This window comes from Camelus ferus, chromosome 11 (genome assembly GCF_009834535.1).
Source record: "Camelus ferus isolate YT-003-E chromosome 11, BCGSAC_Cfer_1.0, whole genome shotgun sequence".
NCBI classification, from domain to species: Eukaryota; Metazoa; Chordata; class Mammalia; order Artiodactyla; family Camelidae; genus Camelus; species Camelus ferus.
The window spans coordinates 66,025,282-66,044,901 of record NC_045706.1 but is presented as its reverse complement, the minus strand read 5'-3'; the positions used below and the strand labels follow the sequence as shown (position 1 = coordinate 66,044,901).

The 19,620-nt window shown below is 37.7% G+C and overlaps 1 protein-coding gene across 1 annotated transcript in view; it reads right to left on the bottom strand.

The window, feature by feature from the left end:
- Nucleotides 1-539: 539 nt before the first annotated feature.
- LOC116667317 (zinc finger protein 37A-like) overlaps nt 540-19,620 on the bottom strand; it is a 75,951-nt gene continuing 56,870 nt past the window's right edge. Inside the window, exons 2-4 of the mRNA XM_032491975.1 lie at nt 13,851-13,977; nt 13,478-13,573; nt 540-6,775 (exon numbers count right to left, since the gene is read on the bottom strand). Coding sequence (XP_032347866.1) covers nt 5,160-6,775; nt 13,478-13,573; nt 13,851-13,977 — 1,839 coding nt within the window. The 3' untranslated portion in view covers nt 540-5,159. The remainder of the gene's footprint in view (nt 6,776-13,477; nt 13,574-13,850; nt 13,978-19,620) is intronic.

Below are 19,620 nucleotides of genomic sequence, written 5' to 3'. Positions count from 1 at the left end.
GTTCAGCTCCATCTTTCCTGTTACATTTTTGTTCCTGGAAACTTTGCCTATTAAGTGTGAATCTCATGGATTTTGCAAATAAAGTAGGCTGTCAGGAATGAAGCTGTTGTCACAGGGCCCAGAATTAGAGAAATGGTTAAACTGAATCAAACCACTTCAAAGAAAGGGGTGGGACTTCCTGAGGACAAGACTGATAGGAAGTGGGATGGCTGGGGGTCTAGGGGCTCAGGTTGGGGGATGGGATCTGGGAGAAAACAGCACTTGTTCCCTTCATGTCTCTGTGTCACACTCTGGTAATTCTCACAGCATTTCATATTTTTCATTACTATTTGACTTGTTATGATAATTTGTGGTCCCTGATGTTACTATTACAAAAAGATTGCACGTTGAAGTTTCATATGATGGTTAGCATTTTTAAGAAAGAGTATTTTTTTGATTAAGGCAGCTTTTTTTAAGACATAACACTATGGCACACTTTATATACTATAGTGTAAATATAACTTTAATATGACTGGAAAGACCAAAAAAATTATGACTCATTTTACTGTGATATTTACTTTATTGCAGTGGTATAAATCCAAGCCTACAATAACTCTGAGATATGCTTGTAACAGTCTTGTTATGTGACAGTCTAAGTCCTATAGATTGAGTTTGCCACTTTCAGATTGCCTTAGCTATTATTGGTCACTAAATCTGCATATACATTTTAAATTTGACCAAAAAGAAAAAATGTTGGATGGTGATTAGGGCAGCAATGAATCAACCAATCTGGGGAGAAATCAGCCTTCAAAGTCATTAAAAGTCCTTTTTGTTTTTTAACTTCTCAATTTTGGGATGCAGTGTTTAGATTTCTAGAACTGCTTTAGGCCTGTTATAAATGTAACAGCAATGTAACACAGTATTTATAATGCACATATTTGAATTGTACAACTTGATACAATTTAACAGATGTAAATGTGTAACCATCACAATATAGTGAGCCTACCCATCACCTCCAAGGATCACTGCCCTTTATTGCCTGACATCCTGTGACTTGAAAACAAGTAGTTTTTGTTTCCTTTTACCCAATTTTGTCAGGCAGGAGGGTAAGTCTAGCACATGCTACCCTAGGCAGAAAGGATACAATTGTCCTGGTATCACTTATTTTTTCTATTTGTTGATCACACACAAAAATATGATTTTTATAGTCAGTTTGCTAAATTCACTTATTTCTAATAACTCTTCCATAGACTTTATTGACTTTTTTACTAATACAATGATATCACCTGAAAATAAGGAGTTTTAATTCAATCTTAAAAGTTTTTATGCCATTTTTTGATTTTTTGTCCTTTCTAACCTGACCAAGATAGAGCTTTCAGTCCAATGTTGAATAGACTTTGTGGTGACAAGACTTCCTGTTTCATTATTAATATCAGGAAGAAGTAGTCCAGTATTTATCTGCTTAGGATGATTTTTTTTTTTTTAGTGAAATTTCCTTTCATCCCTAGTTTAGTTTTTTTCAATCATGAAGGTGTGTAAAGTGTTCTAAAAGATGTTTTCTGAATCTACTGAGATGCTAACATGGCTTCACTTGCCTTTTTCTACTTATGTGTTAGCTACGTCAATTAGCTTAAATGTTCACACATTTACTTTGAAATGACTTCAAACTTTAAGTCATAAGCAGTGCACAAAAACAGATTTCCCAAACTGTGCACTGCATTTCCTCCATGCCTCTAGCACACTTGCTTGCAATCTTAAACCTATACACACACTCACACATATTCCTCTTTCTCTGATGCATTTGAAAAAAAACAGCAGACATGGGACTCTATTTCCCCTAAATACTGGAGTGTGTATTCCCCCCCAAAAACACTTGCTTACTGAACCAAATCAAGAAATAGACATTATCATTCAATCCATAAACTATGAATTATGCCAATGGTTCTTTCCTTTTTGTTTCCTTGTTAAGATTCTTCAGCCTCCTCCAATCTGGAAGTCTTTTCCTTTTATGTCCTTGCCAATTTAAACATAGGCTTTCCATTCTGTGAAAGAACCTTTCAAGTGGGTTCATCTAATGTTTCCTCATGATCACACTCTGGCCACGCATCCTTAGCAGGAATATAGCATGAGTGATGCTGGCTCTTTTCAGTGCATCTCATCAGGGAGTACAACACACTGACTTGCTCTGCCACTGGTGAAGTGAACTTTGATCATCTGATTATGTTGTTCTCTGACAGGCTTATCATAAAGTTACTGTTTTCACCTCTGTAGCTGATCAGTATTTTGTGGGGAAATATTTGGAGATTATGCCAACATCCTGTCCATCAAACCTCTACCCACAAACTCTAGCCTGTGTTGTCAACTACTTACTGAATCAACCACCAGTATGACGGTTACCACATTGTGTTTTTCTATTGCCATTGTTCCTTCTACATTTATTAGCTGGCATTGTAAAAAGCTTTCCTTCCTTTATGGATTAACATATTTATATCTGTATAAATTAATGTATTCCTGTTTTACCTTCTGCATTATTATGCTGTTAATTTGTTTTGATGTTCAAATTGTGTCAATCTTGGCCAGTGGAAGCTGTACAAGATGGTTCCTTTGTCCTTTTAATGTGCTTCCAATTATTCTTTGACATTGTATTGTCTAACAGATAAGATGATTCAGGATCATCTTGTATTTCTCCCCATCTCTGACTTTCAATAAACCATACCTTCAGAGACCTCATTGTTTATTGGTGGGAGAATAGTACTTAAAATTAACAACCTGGCACCTGGTGTGCTCAACCTTATGGGGGTGTCACTGTGTTTAGGCCCTCTCAGCACACAGATCCAAAACACACATCCATAAGCAATACTTTATTTGTGTACTTAAAATATGAATTATATTCCAGCACTTTAGATTGTTTTCTAGCTTTCCCCTTCTGTGTTTGCAGATACCATCTCCAACAATGAGAAACCTGGCTCTCACCACCCTCAGTACATTTATTTATCTGCCCAGTGTTACCAGCATCTCAGCCATGCTGATCATGTCTTCCAACTGCCCTCAGCACTTCTGATGCAAGGGGGCACATCACCTCCACACCTTTCTCATCCCCCATGTCAGGGCTGTTCTGACTCCCACTCTAGGACAGGAAAGCAGGAGAGAATTGTACATATTGCAAGGGAGAAGGTAGAGTCTGAGAGGAAGGGGAATAGAAGGTCAAATCAAGTGAATTTTAAACATTAAATGCATCCTTTGATTCCTCTAATATCATTTAGTCAAGATATGTGATATGACTGGAATTTTTATTTAATTTCAGGGTTTTGCATCTAAATTCATAAGATAGTGGAATGAACCTTACTTTCCTGAAATATCTTAAGGTTTTGGTATCAGTGTTGTACTAGCTTCATAAAATGAACAGGAAAACTCCTATCCTCCTTTCTCTGGAAGAGCTTATAAAAGCTTGGTACTATTTCTTTAAATATTTGGAATAACTGGAGTGAAGTCATCTGTTCCTGTGAGTTTTCTTTCTGGAAGATTTTCAAAATATGAGTCAGGAATTGTTTGCAGATTTGGTAAGGTACAGTTTACCTCTGGTACGACTCTGCACTGCCACTGAGAGCATGCTGTGTTCACCAAGGGCCCAGCCTGCTGGCAGTTCCTGAATTCTATTCATTTTTCCCTGAGTAAAGAAAATTTTGATAAACTGGCCATGTGTTTGAAGTCTCCTATGTTTCAAAATTTTCACTTCAGCCTTGACTGCCAGATTTCTGCTGGTCTCTGGTTTCTGGTCTCCCTGCACCCTACATCTCCCCTGCCCTGACACCAAGCCATAATCCTCTGACTGAGCCAAGCTCAATATTCAGGCTCCTCCCTGTAGCCAGAATTGGCAGGTGCTCCCATTTTCCCATTTACTTTCTTTCACTCCTCTCCTGAATTTTACCATACCAGCCCTCTCTGCTTTGCAACAACATGTTGCATTTAAATATACTTTCTGTGAACTGCCTTTCTAGTTGTCCTTAGTGAGAGCACTGGTCTGCTGAAAGCTACTGTTGCCTACCAAGTAGTAGAATCTATTTGTGCTCTTTAAAGCTCTGTACTTGACAATGTATATGTTTGTATGTGAATTTTTGCCTTTAAAAAATCATTGTATCACATGTGAGAAGTGGTAAGTATGTGGGGAAATAAAGTTGGGTGCAATAAGTCACTCACATGATGGATGACGGTTGGCCAAACTGGTAAGACACTGGCAGGGCAGAAACCACCTACGTTCTAAACTCAACCACTTCTGCTACAGCTGGTAAGTTGCATTCAAGGCAACCTACCTTGCCCCTTCGATCCACCATTCCAGGACAAGCCACTCAAAATTAGTACACCCCAGAATTATTTTAAAAATCCTGCTGGCAGGCTGCTGTCCTATGTATGTCACAAAGACCAGGTTCTCTCTCTCCACCTGGACATCAGAAAGTCTTCTTGTTGGTGGGTCCCCTGCAAAAACCCTTCCTTGTTTCACATATGCCTGAGCAATAAATCTTTGAATTGTTTACAACTGCCAACTCCAGGTCACATCTAAAACCTTAAGTTGAAAGGAACAGCACACTGGGCAATGGGCCAGACTGTATTTTTACAAAGCAAAGTGCTAAAATGAAAACATTCTCCACATTTCCTAAATTGCTAGACACTTCAATTGAACATCTCTGATGTATGATAAACTTAACTTTAACTTAAAGCTTCCACTTACTTAGAAGTACTTTTCTAATAACTACTATGTGATACCCACTGAGATGCCACTTCAAGTATTTCACACAAGCCCAATAAAATATCACCTCATAGTAAATGTCTTCCTATAATTTCCTATAGCTTGTGCATTTTCCCTGGCCTGTGAGTAAAGACTTCTCTACAAATACTATATATCATTTCTATAAATATTTAGTAAGGTGTGACTTTGGGCAAAATCTGCCCTGTATTCATTCACCAATAGGTTTTCTCCGCTCAGTTGTCTCATATACTACATGGTCCAAATTCCAGTAGAAAATTTTCCAATGTCCAGAATATCTTCATATTATTTTCTCTCCTCTTTAAGTTCTCTGCTCTGTATTGTGAGAACTGATTTTTGACCAAAGGTGTTCTCAAAATCATTATATTAATAGATTTTACTCTCCACTTTGTGTTCTTTGTTCTATAAACTCTGGACTTCACCCAGAGTGATTTCCCTCATTTATATTTATAGAGTTTCTCCTCAAATGTGTTCTCTGATGTACAGTGAGTTTTGAGTTGACATAGAATGATTTTCCACAAACATTACATTCATAGGGTTTCTCCCCTGTGTGTATTCTACGATGTACAGTGAGTCTTGACTTCAGACAGAATGATTTTCTGCATTCATTACATTCATAGGGTTTCTGTATTATGTGAGTTTTCTTATGCGCAGTTAGGGATGACTTCTGACGAAAGTTTTTCCCACATTCATTACATTCAAAAGGTTTCTCTCCTGTGTGTGTCCTCTGATGCTGTGTGAAACTCCTGAAGCTGCATAGAAATCTTCCACATTCAATACATGCATAGGGCTTCTCACCTGTATGAGTTTTCAAATGTTTATTAAGAGTTGACTTCGCAGAGAAGGATTTCCCACATTCGTCACATTCGTAAGGTCTTTCCCCTGTGTGAATTCTTTGATGTACAATGAGGTATGACTTCACATAGAAGGATTTACCACATTCATTACATATAAAGGATTTCTCTCCTGTGTGTATTCTCTGATGCAAAGTGAAGGCTGACCTGTGGCGGAAGTATTTTCCACATGTGTTACATTCATAAGGTTTTTCCCCTGTGTGAGTTCTTTGGTGTATAATGAGGTCTGATTTTCGGAGAAAGGCTTTCCCACATTCACAGCACTCATTGGGCTTCTCCCCTGTGTGTCTTTTCTCATGTAGAGTAAGGGCCGAATTACTTGCGAAGGATTTCCCACATTCAGGGCATTCATATGATTTCTTTCGTTTGTGTGTCCTATGATGTTGGGTGAGAATTGACTTTTCAATGAAGGATCTCCCACATTCCTGACATTCATAAGGTTTCTCCCCTGTATGAATTCTCTGATGTTTAATGAGGTATGAATTCTTATAGAAAGTTTTCCCACATTCATGACATTCCCAGGATTTTTCCTCTGTATGGGTTCTCTGATGTCTTGTGTGGGCTGATTTTTGGTTGAAGGTTTTTCCACATTCATGACATTCATAAGTTTTTTCTCCTGTGTGTATGCTCTGTTGTACACCAAAAATTAGCTTTTCACTGAAACAGTTTCCATATTCATTATATTCAATTATATTGTCAATTGAGTGGGTTCCCTGAATTTGAATGAATTCTGACTTCTGGTTCAAAGGGTGAACACTCTGTTCAAAGAGGATGGATTCCTCTAAGAAATTTCCTCCACATTTATTAAAATCATAGTGATTATCAGCTGGATGTGTTCTTTGGTGAGCAGTAAGAGATGGCATATTGCAGAAGTTTTTTCCACATTCAGTGTACTCACAGATGTTCTGTCCTGTGTAAGTTTTCTTCTGAATAACAGAGAGTGAATTTTCATGGAAAGCTTTCCTACATTCATTGTATTCAAAACGTTGCTTCAAAATTTGAATTTTCTGATGCGGAGCAGAGTCTTCATTAAGAGAGAGGCCATTCCCATTTTTATTACATTCATAAGGTTTCTCTTCAGAATGAGTTCTTTCATGTTTGTCACCATGGAGCCATTTTCTACCTTTGTTAAACTCATCAAACTTGTTTCTTGAATAGTTTCTACTGCTATTAATTAATTCTGAAATATAAATAGAGTGACAAGAAAGATTAGCTGACAAGGATATTGAGAGGAAACAGCATTAGATCTGGGGGAGTTCATCAGTTTAGGTCATGATCTCTCATGCCTAGAATATGACAACAGCATATACACATCCAGTCACATCTTCTCTCCTATTCTACCAAGCAGTAATGAATCAATGCTCTAAAAGCTCCAGTTCAAAAAGGAACAGTACTAAAACCCAAGCTTTAATTGTTTCTACTTCTGGTTCATGAGGAATAAAAATATGCAAACAAGAGCAAAACCCAAGAGTAGACAAACCATTCTTGCCACAGGATCAGACTGCACAGTTCTACCCTAGTTGTGGTATTTTCCCTTTATTTCATCAGCACTGGTCAGCAGTGGACCTCTCCTGAGCATCCAACCCCTTTTCAATGCTTTCTGACTTTTGCCCAAACAAATCTCACCTGATTTAGTATCAGTATTCAATCCTGCTTTCATATACATATTTCAACATCTCTATATACCATGAAAACAAAACCTTAAGGGATAAAATTCTAAACCTGGTTCCAGAAATTTCATTTACCTTTACTTTAAGATTTTTGGTTATGCAGGACTATTTTTACTGTTCTGCTATCTACAATACTCTACTTCCTTGAGTTCAATGTCCTAAGAACTGATAATACATATTTTTTAAAACATATCACTGAGACAAACATATCATTATATCTGGATTCAGATCAGAATCACACCATCATTTTACAAATCTAGAATAAATATATTTTTTCCAGGTAAGCCCAGCTGTTTGTCCCCCATAAATTGCTCTTTCTCATCCACTGTCACCCACTCTTAGCTGTTCCTCTGGTCCTGCCTCCTCTATGTGTTCCAGACCAGCCACCTTCAGATGTACAGACATATGGAACTCTCTGGTTCTGGTATGTTGGGCAAACAGGATGTGTTGAGTTACAGATGTTTTACTGGTTGTAGGTTGAAGGGGAGAGACAAAATGAATATCTCACACTGCCATGATGCTGACATCACTCAAAGGGGTAATTTTTAAGAACAGCTTTATGTTATTTTGTGGCTACTACATCAGAATATATGGCAAAAATCAATTTGGCATAAGTCCTAGAGATGGTCGTCCCAATCAGGGAAAGAAGTGTTTGTAGTAAAACCTTAGCATCCATATCTAGAATCTTACACTACTGGAAAGAACAAGCCCCCATGATGGATAGTTTTTGCTTGTATGGACTTTAAAAGGCTTAGAAATTATTTTTACCTGAGGGAAGGCAGTATACCAAGAAGACACCATGACCAGGGCAGTCTCCAGATGGAGATACACTTCAGGAGATGCCTTTTGGAAGAGTAATGCTATTTGCTAATGAGCAAGTGAGTTAAAATGAGCTAATGAGTTACAATCTGATGTCTGACCCATCAGAGGTTCATATGGATCTCTAGGCTGTTGTACCCACCTTCAGGGTTTCAACTTGTGATCTGTGACTGACAAGATGAAAAAGACTTTTAAAAAGAAAACCCTGAAAGTAAAGCCTTGCTGGCCAGCAAAATAATCATCTAATGCCTGGAGTCACAGAAGTCTTCCCTAACTGCCTTCTCTGCTCTGGCCTTAAGTTTTGCCAATCTGAAAGCAGGTGTGATCATCCTGCTCAATGGCAGCACTCTGACAAGGCTGAGAAACATCCCTGTGATGCTATAAGCTATGGAAACACCATGGATCCTGGCAGAACTGTCTGCATCACTTGTTACCTTGCTAAAGGCTTATTCTAATAGCCTGTACAACCAAGATTACAAAAGCTGCCTGAATTTTTAGTTTCTGATTCTTGTGGAAGGCACAAGGTAGTGGGCAGGGCCACCCATTTCTGGGAGAGTGTATCAAATCTGGATTTAACCCCTCTTAGAGGATATCTCACCACTGTTGACTTTTCAACAATAAGGAAGAATGAATCTGATTCTATTTTCCTCACCCACTTCTTGGTATACACACCTCAGCAAGGCAGTCATAGTATTAAATACTGCTGTCTTCAGAATGGGATGGTCTCCGGGTTACTAAGTGGGTATGATGAGGACAAAAAAGCTGTGTGTGGGGAGGGGGCATAGATCTGTTTTGAAATTTCTGAAAATTCAAGATCTCATCCTGACTCTGGTGACATCCTTGGTGTAAAGCTGGAAACAATAGTCTTTTTTCTGCCTGAAGAAATTTATTTATATGCTAAAATGTTAGAGAGAACTCAGGATCCTCCAAGGGAACAAAGGTTTTTTTTATCTCCTTTAAAAAGAGGACAGAGGAGAGCTACCTCTCTCTCTTCTATAGAAACATGGCCAGGTTCATTTTATCAGTGTTCTTCACCTGCAATACTAACTTTGCATGTATGTGTTGGACATTTGGCTTCTGTCTCATTGCACCAAGAGTAAGATATTAAGGTATGTCAGAATCACACAGTTATTACCTGTCTTTAAGTAAAGAATAATTCATCTGTACTGTTCCAGAAACTACATGTATTTTATTTATGATAATATTAACAAAGATAAATATTAAAAACTTAACAATCTGAAACTTTAAATCTCCACAAAGAGATAACTTCAGACCCAAATGGCTTTGTTGGTAAAATCTTCCAAACATTAAAGAAAAAACACAATCTTATATAAAATCATCCACAGAATTGAAAAATGTGAAACAATGCTCAACTCATCTTATGAAAATGAAAATAATATAGCCTTCAACCCCAAACGTGGAAAGTTTCCAACAAGGAGAATTACAGGATAACATCTCCATGGACACACACAAAAAAATCAAATTCAGTAATCATAAAAACAATATATTATGATCAAAGATGATGTATTTCAGAAATATCAGATTGGTTTAACATTTGAAAATTAAGACTACTCACCATAATCACATAATAAATAAGGAAAGCCATATGGTTATCTCACTACATGCAAAAAAAAAAGCATTTGGGCAATTTCAATATTCATAATTGTTTAAAAAGTCTTAGCAAACAAGGAATGGAAGAAAACTTCCTCAAAAAATCAAGGGCATTTACAGAAATCTTTCAGTTAACATCAAAATTAATGGTAACATACTGAATATTTTTTCCCTGAGGTCAGAAACAAGATCAAGATGTTCACTCTCACTACTTCTATAAAACATTTTCCTAGTATACCTAGCCAGTACAAAAGGCAAGGAAAAGAAAAATGGTATAAAGATTGGGAAGGAAGAAGTAAACTTGTCTTTATTAATAGATGGTAAAACTGTTTATGTAGAAAATTTTTAGAAATCTGCAAAACAACTACCAGAATAAGTGAATTAGCAAGGTTGTAGGGTCTACGGCCATTCCACCCTGAATGAGCCCAATCTCATCTGATCTTGGAAGCAAGGTTGCAGGATACACAGTAAATGTCCAAACATCAACTGTTTTTCTATATGTTCCCATTAAACAATTAGAGAATAAACAGTTCAGATAGTATAAATGAAAAAATGAAAACAGTATAAAATATTTAGGAACATATTTAATGAAAAATTGGAAAAACTGCTAAACTGAAAACCACAGAACCAGGGAGAAATTAAAGACCTAAGTAAAGGTACCATGGTCATGGATTGGAAACAGCATTGCTGAGATGTCAATTCTCCCCAAAATAACTAATGAAATCTTAACAACAACAAAAAAAGAAAATCCAAACAGGTGTGTGTGTATGGAAACTGATGAGCTGATTCTAAAATTTTATGAAAATGTAGAAGACCTATTGCAGCACAGAATTTTCCAGAATATCTAAAAACATAGGTATCATTTTAATATATTCTGTAGTCTAAAGATATTCCTGGCAACATTCTGTATTCATGCTGTATAACAACCAAGCAATCTTGACTAAAGCAGCAAACCTAGAAGGCTAACACTGCCAGATATCAAGACTTATTAATAAGTTATAATGCTGTAATAAAAGACAATGTAATATTGTCATAAAGATGGATAGATCAGTGAAAAGAACAGAACAGAAAGCCCAGAAACATAATCACACATATATGATCACCTGATAAATAAGATAAAACTGCAATTCAGTGAAAGGATAGTCTTTTAAATACATTTCTGTTCATCATTAAGAAAGTGATGACATAGTTTAAACAAGGTATTTTCAATGCATACCATTGACAAAAGAGTCACACATGCTGGCCTGCTCAAAAAAGAAGGTGGAGGAGGCAGACAGAGACTGCCAGAACTCTGGCTGGTTTCCCAGGACTGCCCCCAAGACCACACCAAGTACCCGCTCCTGCCCCTTTTGCTCCATGGCACAGCTCCTCACTAGGCAAAGGCTGCTGCTGCTGAGGAGAGTGCACACATGGGGGACAGAGCTGGACTGGACCTGACACTACACTGAATGTGATAGGGGGTGTTACTGGTGCTGTCAGGGGCAGTAAATCAGGAGTGTCTTGGAACACTGACATGTGCCAGGACAACTACAGTGGGCACAGTCCAGCCCCTCCTGCTCCTGTACTGCTTCATTCTGAGGAATGGAACCAGCCCACCCAACCCTCAGGGCTTCTGCGCTAGCACCTTAAGGCTATTGTACCTACAAGTCAAAAACTGACAATGGTTTTTCTTGTAATAAAAAACTCTCCCAGCAAACAAAGGTCCAAGACTGGATGGCTTCACAGGGAAATTCTACCAAACACATAAAGAACTAATATCTATCCTTCTCACACTATTCTGAAAACTGAAGAGAACAAAACACTCCCAGATTCATTCCACAAGGTGGTTAAGTACCCTGATACCAAAACCAGACAAAGACACTATGAAAACAGAAAATTATAGGCTAATATTTCTAATGAATATAGATTCAAAAATCCTCAACAAAATATTAGCAAACTGAATGCAGAAATATATAAAAAGGGTCACACACCATGATCACATGGGTAAATTTAAGAGATGCAAGGATGGATCATTATCTGCAAATCAATCAATGTGACACACATTAATGAAAGGAATAAAAGTCACATGATCATCTCAATAGATGCAGATGAAAACATTTGATCAAGTTCAATATTCATTCATGATAGAAACTTTCATTAAAGTGGGTATAGAGGGAGCATAGCTCAACATAATGAAAGCCATTTATGACAAACCCACAGCCAACATCATACTCAATGGTGAAAAGCTGAAAGCCTTCCCATTAAATCCAGGAACAAGACAGGGATGCCCACTATTGCCACTTGTTAACATAGTATTGGAAGCCCTAATCACAGCAATCATAGACACACGCACACAGAGTAAGAGGTGTCCAAATTGGAGGGTCAGAGGTATAACTGTCATTGTTTGCAGATAATACTCCTAGATATACATCCAAAGAAAACAAAAGCACTAATTGGAAAAGATACATGCACCCCAATGTTCACAGCAACATTACTTACAATGTCCAAGACATGGAAACAACACAAGTGCCCATCAAGAGATGACTGGATAAAGAATATTTGGTGTGTGGGGGGGGTGTGTGTGTACACAATGGAATATTACTCAGTCATAAAAAATAAATTGTGTCTTTTGTAGCAATGTGGATGGTCCTAGAGAATATTATGCCCTAGTGAAATTAGTCAGAGAAAGACAAATTATATATGATACCAATTATATGTCGAATCTAAAAAACATACAAATGAATGTATATGCAAAACAGAAACAGACTCACAGATACAGAAAACAAACTTATGGTAACTAAAGGGGAGATTGAAGTGGAGTGGGACAAATTAGGGGTCTGGTTTAACAAACACAAACTACAGTTTATAAAATAGATGACCAACAAAGAGATATTGTATAGCACAGGGAATTATAGGCATTATCTTATAATAACTTTAAATGAAGCACCTGAAACAAATACATTATTGTAAATCTACAATATTTGAATTGAAACAATTTATAATACCCTTCTTCAAAAGCCCCACATTTCAAAATAAGTTTATTTAAGACAAGTATATTTCAAATATGTACCCCAAATGTGTTTCAATAATTAAATGGACAAATAAATTCTGGAATAGTCACAATGGAACACTACACAGCAATACAAAGCAAAAACTCCAAATATATATAATACACATGTATCTCACAAACATAGTGCTGATCCAAAGAAGCTAGATACTATATATATATACACACACACACACACGTGTGTGTGTGTGTGTGTGTGTGTGTGTGTGTGTGTGTAGTATATATACGCTATATAGTGTGCATGTATGTATATATAGAGTGCAAATACACATACAGTACATACTGTATGATTGAAGTTATCTGAAGTTAAAAACAGGAAAATTTGATCTGTGATAACAGAAGGGAGAGATGTTATTTACTGGTAAGAGGACACCAGGGAGCCTCCTGGGGTGCTAAAAAAAAAAATGTTCCATATGTTAATCTTGATAATGGAAATATGGGTCTGTACATATACAAAATTGTATTTACTTGAACACTTAAACCCTGTGTATTTAACTCTATATATACCTTTAAAGAAAAAAACAAGGAAACCATTTGGGTATGAGAGTGACAATAGGAGATACTGGGTGACTCAGTGACTGGATATTTGAGTCATGTCAACAAGCTACTTCCAAAGGTCCAGAGCCACTAAAAAGTGACTCCTGAAGACCATTTCAATGGCTTTAATCTCTGAACTAACCCTTTGTGATCCAATTTCCTCCTAACCTCCATCTGGCTCCTACTCACACTAACTCACCTGGGACACTCTGGCTTGAGGATTCTTCCTCTAATATCCATGGCTCCTCTCCTTGCTCCAGCTTGAGGATCACTTCTGGCTTAGGGATGCAATACCCTGTAAATGAGAATTGTATCATGAGACAAACTGGATGAGTTTTGGGGCCTTTGAAGGAGGAGGACAGTATAACTCAAAGACAGTACAATTAAAAATGCTCATTTAATACTGTTGTGGGACAGAGGACAACACATTCTTTCTGGTACCCACAAGGGATAAATTGTCCTTTACCTCTGAATCCCCAACCTAAACATTATTATATTCTACAAAACTTCCACAGGTAAATAAAAAAGGACATGTGTACTGAGGGTCTACATGGGAAACAAGTGCTACCTACCCACTGAGATGAGGTGGCTGTAGGTCTCCAGCATCACGTCCCTGTACAGGGCCCTCTGAGCAGGGTTCAGCTGCTTCCATTCTTTCCAGGTGAAGCCCACAGTCACATCTCTGAATGACAATGATCCCTAGGGACACATATTTCTACTCAATCTGAAATGGTCTGAATCAGGTGATGTGGGAAAAAAAGTTTAAATACTAATTTTTACCATTTTTACTATTGCAAATTGACCAGAAATGTTACAAAGGACCTCTACTATATAACTTGTTTTGTGTTACACTTTGTGAGTAAAAACAGAAATCACAGTAGAAATACCACTGGTGAATTAATTTATTACTTAAGGGAAAAATATCTGCATGCCCTCATGTGCCCAGATCTGTACTAGTTTTGGGGAATTCCAAGTTGAATAATATACTCTTCCTGGTCTGAAAAAACTTAATCTTATAATGAAACATATAAAGACATACCTAACATAGGACTTAAAGGACCCACAGCACAAATCTGTGTAAAGCAGACAGAGATCATACAGGGGTTCTATCCAAGTTCACGTGAGAGTGTTAGCACCTTGGATTTGACAGAGCAGATAAAACTTTCAGTGATTAAATGTAAATAGCAGTTTCTTTATAAAAATATGGCAAAACATCAATGAAAGTTAAGAAGACCTGAAAAAATGTGGTAAGTCAACAGACTGCACAACAGGACAGGAGAGCAGGTCTGAACCTGTGATAAAATAAAGGCTGCAGAGGCAGGGTGAAGAGATTCTGGGCAGGAAACAAGCTCATCTATTTGACTTAAATCCTGTTAGAGATCTCCAAATATTTAATCACTCACCTAAATCTCTAAAATTCTTGAGCAATCATCAGTTTTATTTATATCTATCTATAAATTAAATAAAATACTGTCAATTCACATTTGAAGAGAGCTTAATTCTGTTATTTTTCAGATAAAAATGTAAATACACCAGCTAATATTTTCTTCCCATGCCCTAAAGGATTGACAATATATGATGTGTGCAGAACCATCCTACAGACTCCCCTGGGGACTTGCTCCTCCCTTCCCCCACCTCCACTCACCACAGGTCACTGCTATGAACAGCAGGAAGCAAATCATGCAGTGGGAATACACACTTCTGTCCCAGTTATACAAATTAATTGTCACTGAAGGAGCAATGATCCCAGAGTAGGGTGGAGCTGGATTGACTAAATTAAGGGGGGCAGCAGTGAAGATTCTACACAGGGAACTTGCTGAGCAAAGGGACAGAGGAAGAGTTTACTCCCAGAGTGTCTGTGCAATCTGCCCTGGAGGTTCTGGAAAATTTGTCAAGTCTGGAGAAACGGAAGAGCAGTGACAATGAAATGGATACTAGACATACATACAGGACTCCAAATGTCTTCAAAACATGGAAGTGGAAATACTCACTTAAAGGTGAGACAGATGATTCTGGAGTTCAGGAGAGGGGTCTAGAATGAAAATAAGGATGTGGGTGAAAATGGCAATGAGACAGACTGAGGAAAGAGATACCAGCACAGAATGTGAGGGAACACCAATATCTGAGTGGCTGGTAGAAAAAAGAAAAAAGAAAAGTAGGCTATGAAGGCTGAGAAGAAATTTCCTGAAATGTGAGAACACAATCAGATGACAGAGAATAGTGGAAAATAATGAGCACAATTTCACAAATATCTGACATTTCCAATTAAAGATAATGGACTTAAAACACACATCTGCCTCTGATGCCTCCAATAATAGAAGTGGAAGAAACAATAAAACAAAAATAAAACAAACAAATGTGCAAGTAACAGAATACACTAAAAAAGACAATTTCATGTAACTTCTGGATAATATCAGCAAAAAACATCAGACGAAGGAAACTAGAGGCATGGTGCCTACAATTTATAGAAACACAGGTAGGCAGAAGTGGCAGCTTCCAACCACAGCCAGAGACCACCAAGCTCTAAGCCTTCAAACCAGGTGGGGGTCAGCACAGGTAGTCGGATGGGTGACTCACTGCCAAAACAAGACTGCCAGGGCACCTTGGTGGCCCCCTAGTCTGTGGAGACCCAGCAGTTAGTTAAGACTAAAGCTGATGAGCAGCCATTCTCTAAAGCTGGGACACATTTAAAAAAAATAGATAAATCTACAAAGTCAGCCCTTCATATGCCGAGGTTCAGCATCCATAGATTCAACCAACTGTGGATTGAAAATATTTGGGGGAAAAATTCCAGAAAGTTCCAAAAGGAAAAACTGAATTTGCCAAACACCAGCAATTACTTTTGTAGAATTTACATTGTATTTACAACTATTTACATAGTATTTACATTGTATTAGGTATTATAGTAATCTAGAGACTATATAAATTATATGGGAGGGTCTACCATAAAGAAGGCATGAATATACAATGGGGGAAATATAGCTTCTTCAATAAATAGTGCTGGGAGAGCTGGAGAGCTACATGCAAAAGAGTCAAACTAGACTATTTTCTCACACCACATACAAAAATAAACTCAAAATGGATTAAAGACCTAAATGTAAGACCTGAAACCATAAAACTTCTACAAGGAAACACAGGCAGTACACTCTCCGACATCAGTCTTAGCAATATGTTTTGGATATGTCTGCTTGGGCAAGGGAAACAAAAGCAAAACTTAACAATTGGGACTACATCAAACTAAAAAGGTTTTGCACATTGAAGGAAATTATCAACAAAATGAAAAGGCTGCCTACTGAATGGGAGAAGACATTTGCAAAAGATATATCTGGCAAGAGGTTAATACCTAAAATATACAAAGAACTCACACAACTTGACATTCATTAAAAAAAACAATTAAAAATGGGGAAGGGACTGAACAGACATTGTTCCAAAGACATACTGATGGCCAACAGGCACATGAAAAGGTGCTCTACAGCATTAAGCATCAGGGAAATGCAAATCAAACCACAATGAGATATCACCTCACAACTGTCAGATGACTATTATCAAAACGACAATAACAAGGGTTGGCAAGGATGTGGAGAAAAGAGAACCTTCATGCACTAGTGGTGGGAATGTAAATTTGTGCAGTCAATATGGAAAACAATATGAATACTTCCCAAAAAATTAAAAATAGAACTACCATATAACCCAACAATTCCAGTTTTGGTTATTTATCTGAAGAAAATGAAAATACTAATTTGAAAAGAAATTGGTACCCCTCTGTTCAATGCAACATTATTTACAATAGCCAAGACATGGAAGCAACCTAAGCATCCATCAACAGATGACTGAATAAAGAAGATATGGTATATATGTACATATATACATAACAGAATATTCCTCAGCCATAAAAATGAATGAAATCTTGCCATTTATGACAACATTGGATGGACCTAGAAAGTATTATGTTACGTGAAATAAATCAGATACAAATACTACATGATTGTACTTATATGTGGAATCTGAAAAACAAAACAAATGAACAAATACAACCAAACAGAAACAAAGTCATAGATACAGAGAACAAACAGATGGGTGCCAGAGGAGAGGTAGGTGAGGTAAGGAGAGAAATAGGTGAGGAATAGTTTTTTTTTTCCTTTTCAGTTTTATTAGGTAGGATTATTACAGTCTGACTGCACATACATATTATATTCCATGTGAAATAGGTGAGGGATATTAAAGAGGCAAAAACTTTCCGTTTACAAGATAAATGAATCATGGGTATAAAATGTGCAGTGTAGAGAATATAGTCAATAATTATATGATATCTTTGTATAGTAACATGATAACTAGACTTATGGTGATCATTGTGAAATGTATACAGAATCACTATGTTGTATACAGAATCACTAACATAGTTCTACAGGTCAATTATACTTCAAAAACAAGCAAACAAATTCATTGAAAAAGAGATAAGATTTGTGGCTACCAGAGATGGGGTAGGGAGGTAGGACAAGGGAATTAGATGAAGGTAAACAAAAGGTACAAATTTTCAGTTATACGTACTAGGGATGTAATGTACAACATGATAGAGATAATTAACATTGTTGTATGTTATAAATGATAATCATTAAGAATAGTATATCCTTAGAGTTCTCAGCAAAAGGAAAACATTTTTTTCTATTTCTTTAATGTTGTATCTATATGAGATGATGAATATTCATTATACCTACTGTGGTAATCATTTCATGATGTAAGTCATATCATTATGTTGTACACCTTAAACTTATACAGTGCCATATGTCAATTTTATCTCAAAACTGAAAAAACATTAAAAAATAAAATGCATAGGAAGATGTGAGTAGGTTTTATGCAAATACTACACCATTTTATGTAAGGGACTTGAGTTTCTGCAAATTTTGGTATCCATAGGAGGTCCTGGAGCCAACCTCCTGCAGAGACCAAGGGATGACTGTATATGGACAATACAGACAGTTCTGCCCAAAGTGAAGCCAACTAAGAAATGCAGCTCCTCAAACTTCAATCCTCCATAATAGCATGTAGTTTTGTTTAAAGCAACTACTTAATGAAACAGATCTTAGTGCTCTAATTTCAGGATATACCATTCTCCGTTTCAAGAACTGAAGAGGGACCTCCTGCTTGCTTCCCTGCCTCCTTTCTGCCTGGGCTGAAGGAGAGTCCTCCCATGTCCATCCCCTACCCACTCACCTACAGAAACTTCTGGTGAGAGTCTGGTAAGATACATCCATATCTGCATCCTTACCTACCAAGTCACCTGTGCTAATCAAACTAGATCATCAGAGAAAAACAGGGGAGGAAAATGATGACTTAACAAACAAGAAGAAAAAACTAAAGCATTAAAAGTAAGCCACCAGAATGAACAGAATGACTGAAGAGTAAGGAGGGAAGTACAAAAATAAGGGAAAGTTTTGAAATATTCTAAATAGAATCCTCAATATGTTCAGGAGAATATTGTTTTCCTATAAAGTGAGAATAGTTAGCTATAAGAATCCATCAGAGAGAGGAGTCAAGATGGTGGAGTAGTAGGACCACAAGCTTGCCTCTCCTCATGACTACAACAAAACCACAACTGACTGCTAAACAACCACTGGGGAAAAAAGATTGGAACTTAGGAAAAAAGATCTTCTTCAACTGGAAACATAAAGAGGGAACCACAGAGGGACAGTAGGAAGGGAGTGCTTGTGGTATAATCTGGGCCCCAAAACCACTGAGTGGGCAACCCACAAACTGAAGATTAATTAAGTAACAGAGGCCCTCTCACAGGAGTGAGCGTTCTGTGCCCCACATTATGCTCCACAAACCAGGGTTACGGCATTGGGAGGAAAAGATCCCAGGGCAACTGGTTTTGAAGGCCAGCAGGACTTAACTTCAGGATCCCCACAGGACTGAGGGAAAAAGACACTTTATTCTCTTGGGAAACACACACAGAATCTAATATGTGCCAGGTCCAAGGGCAGAGGCAGTGATTTCATAGGAATCTAGGGCAGAACTGCCTGCTGGTTTTGGAAGGTCTCCAGGGGAGGTAGGAGATGGCTGCAGCTCACCCAGGGGACATAAAAGCTGGTGGTGAACATTTTGGGAGTGTTCATCTACATTAGCTTTCCTGGAGGCTGTCATCTTGAAGGGGCCATCAGCACTAAGACCTAGCCCCACACATCAGCAGGCCTCCTGAGCAATAAACACCTCTAGACATGCCCCTAAACAGGGCCCTAACCACCAGAGGTCCAGAACCAAGCTTCACTCAGCAGTGGGCAGGCACTGATTCCTCCTGCCAAGAAACCCATGTAAGCTTCTAGCTCAGCCTCATCCCACAGGGGG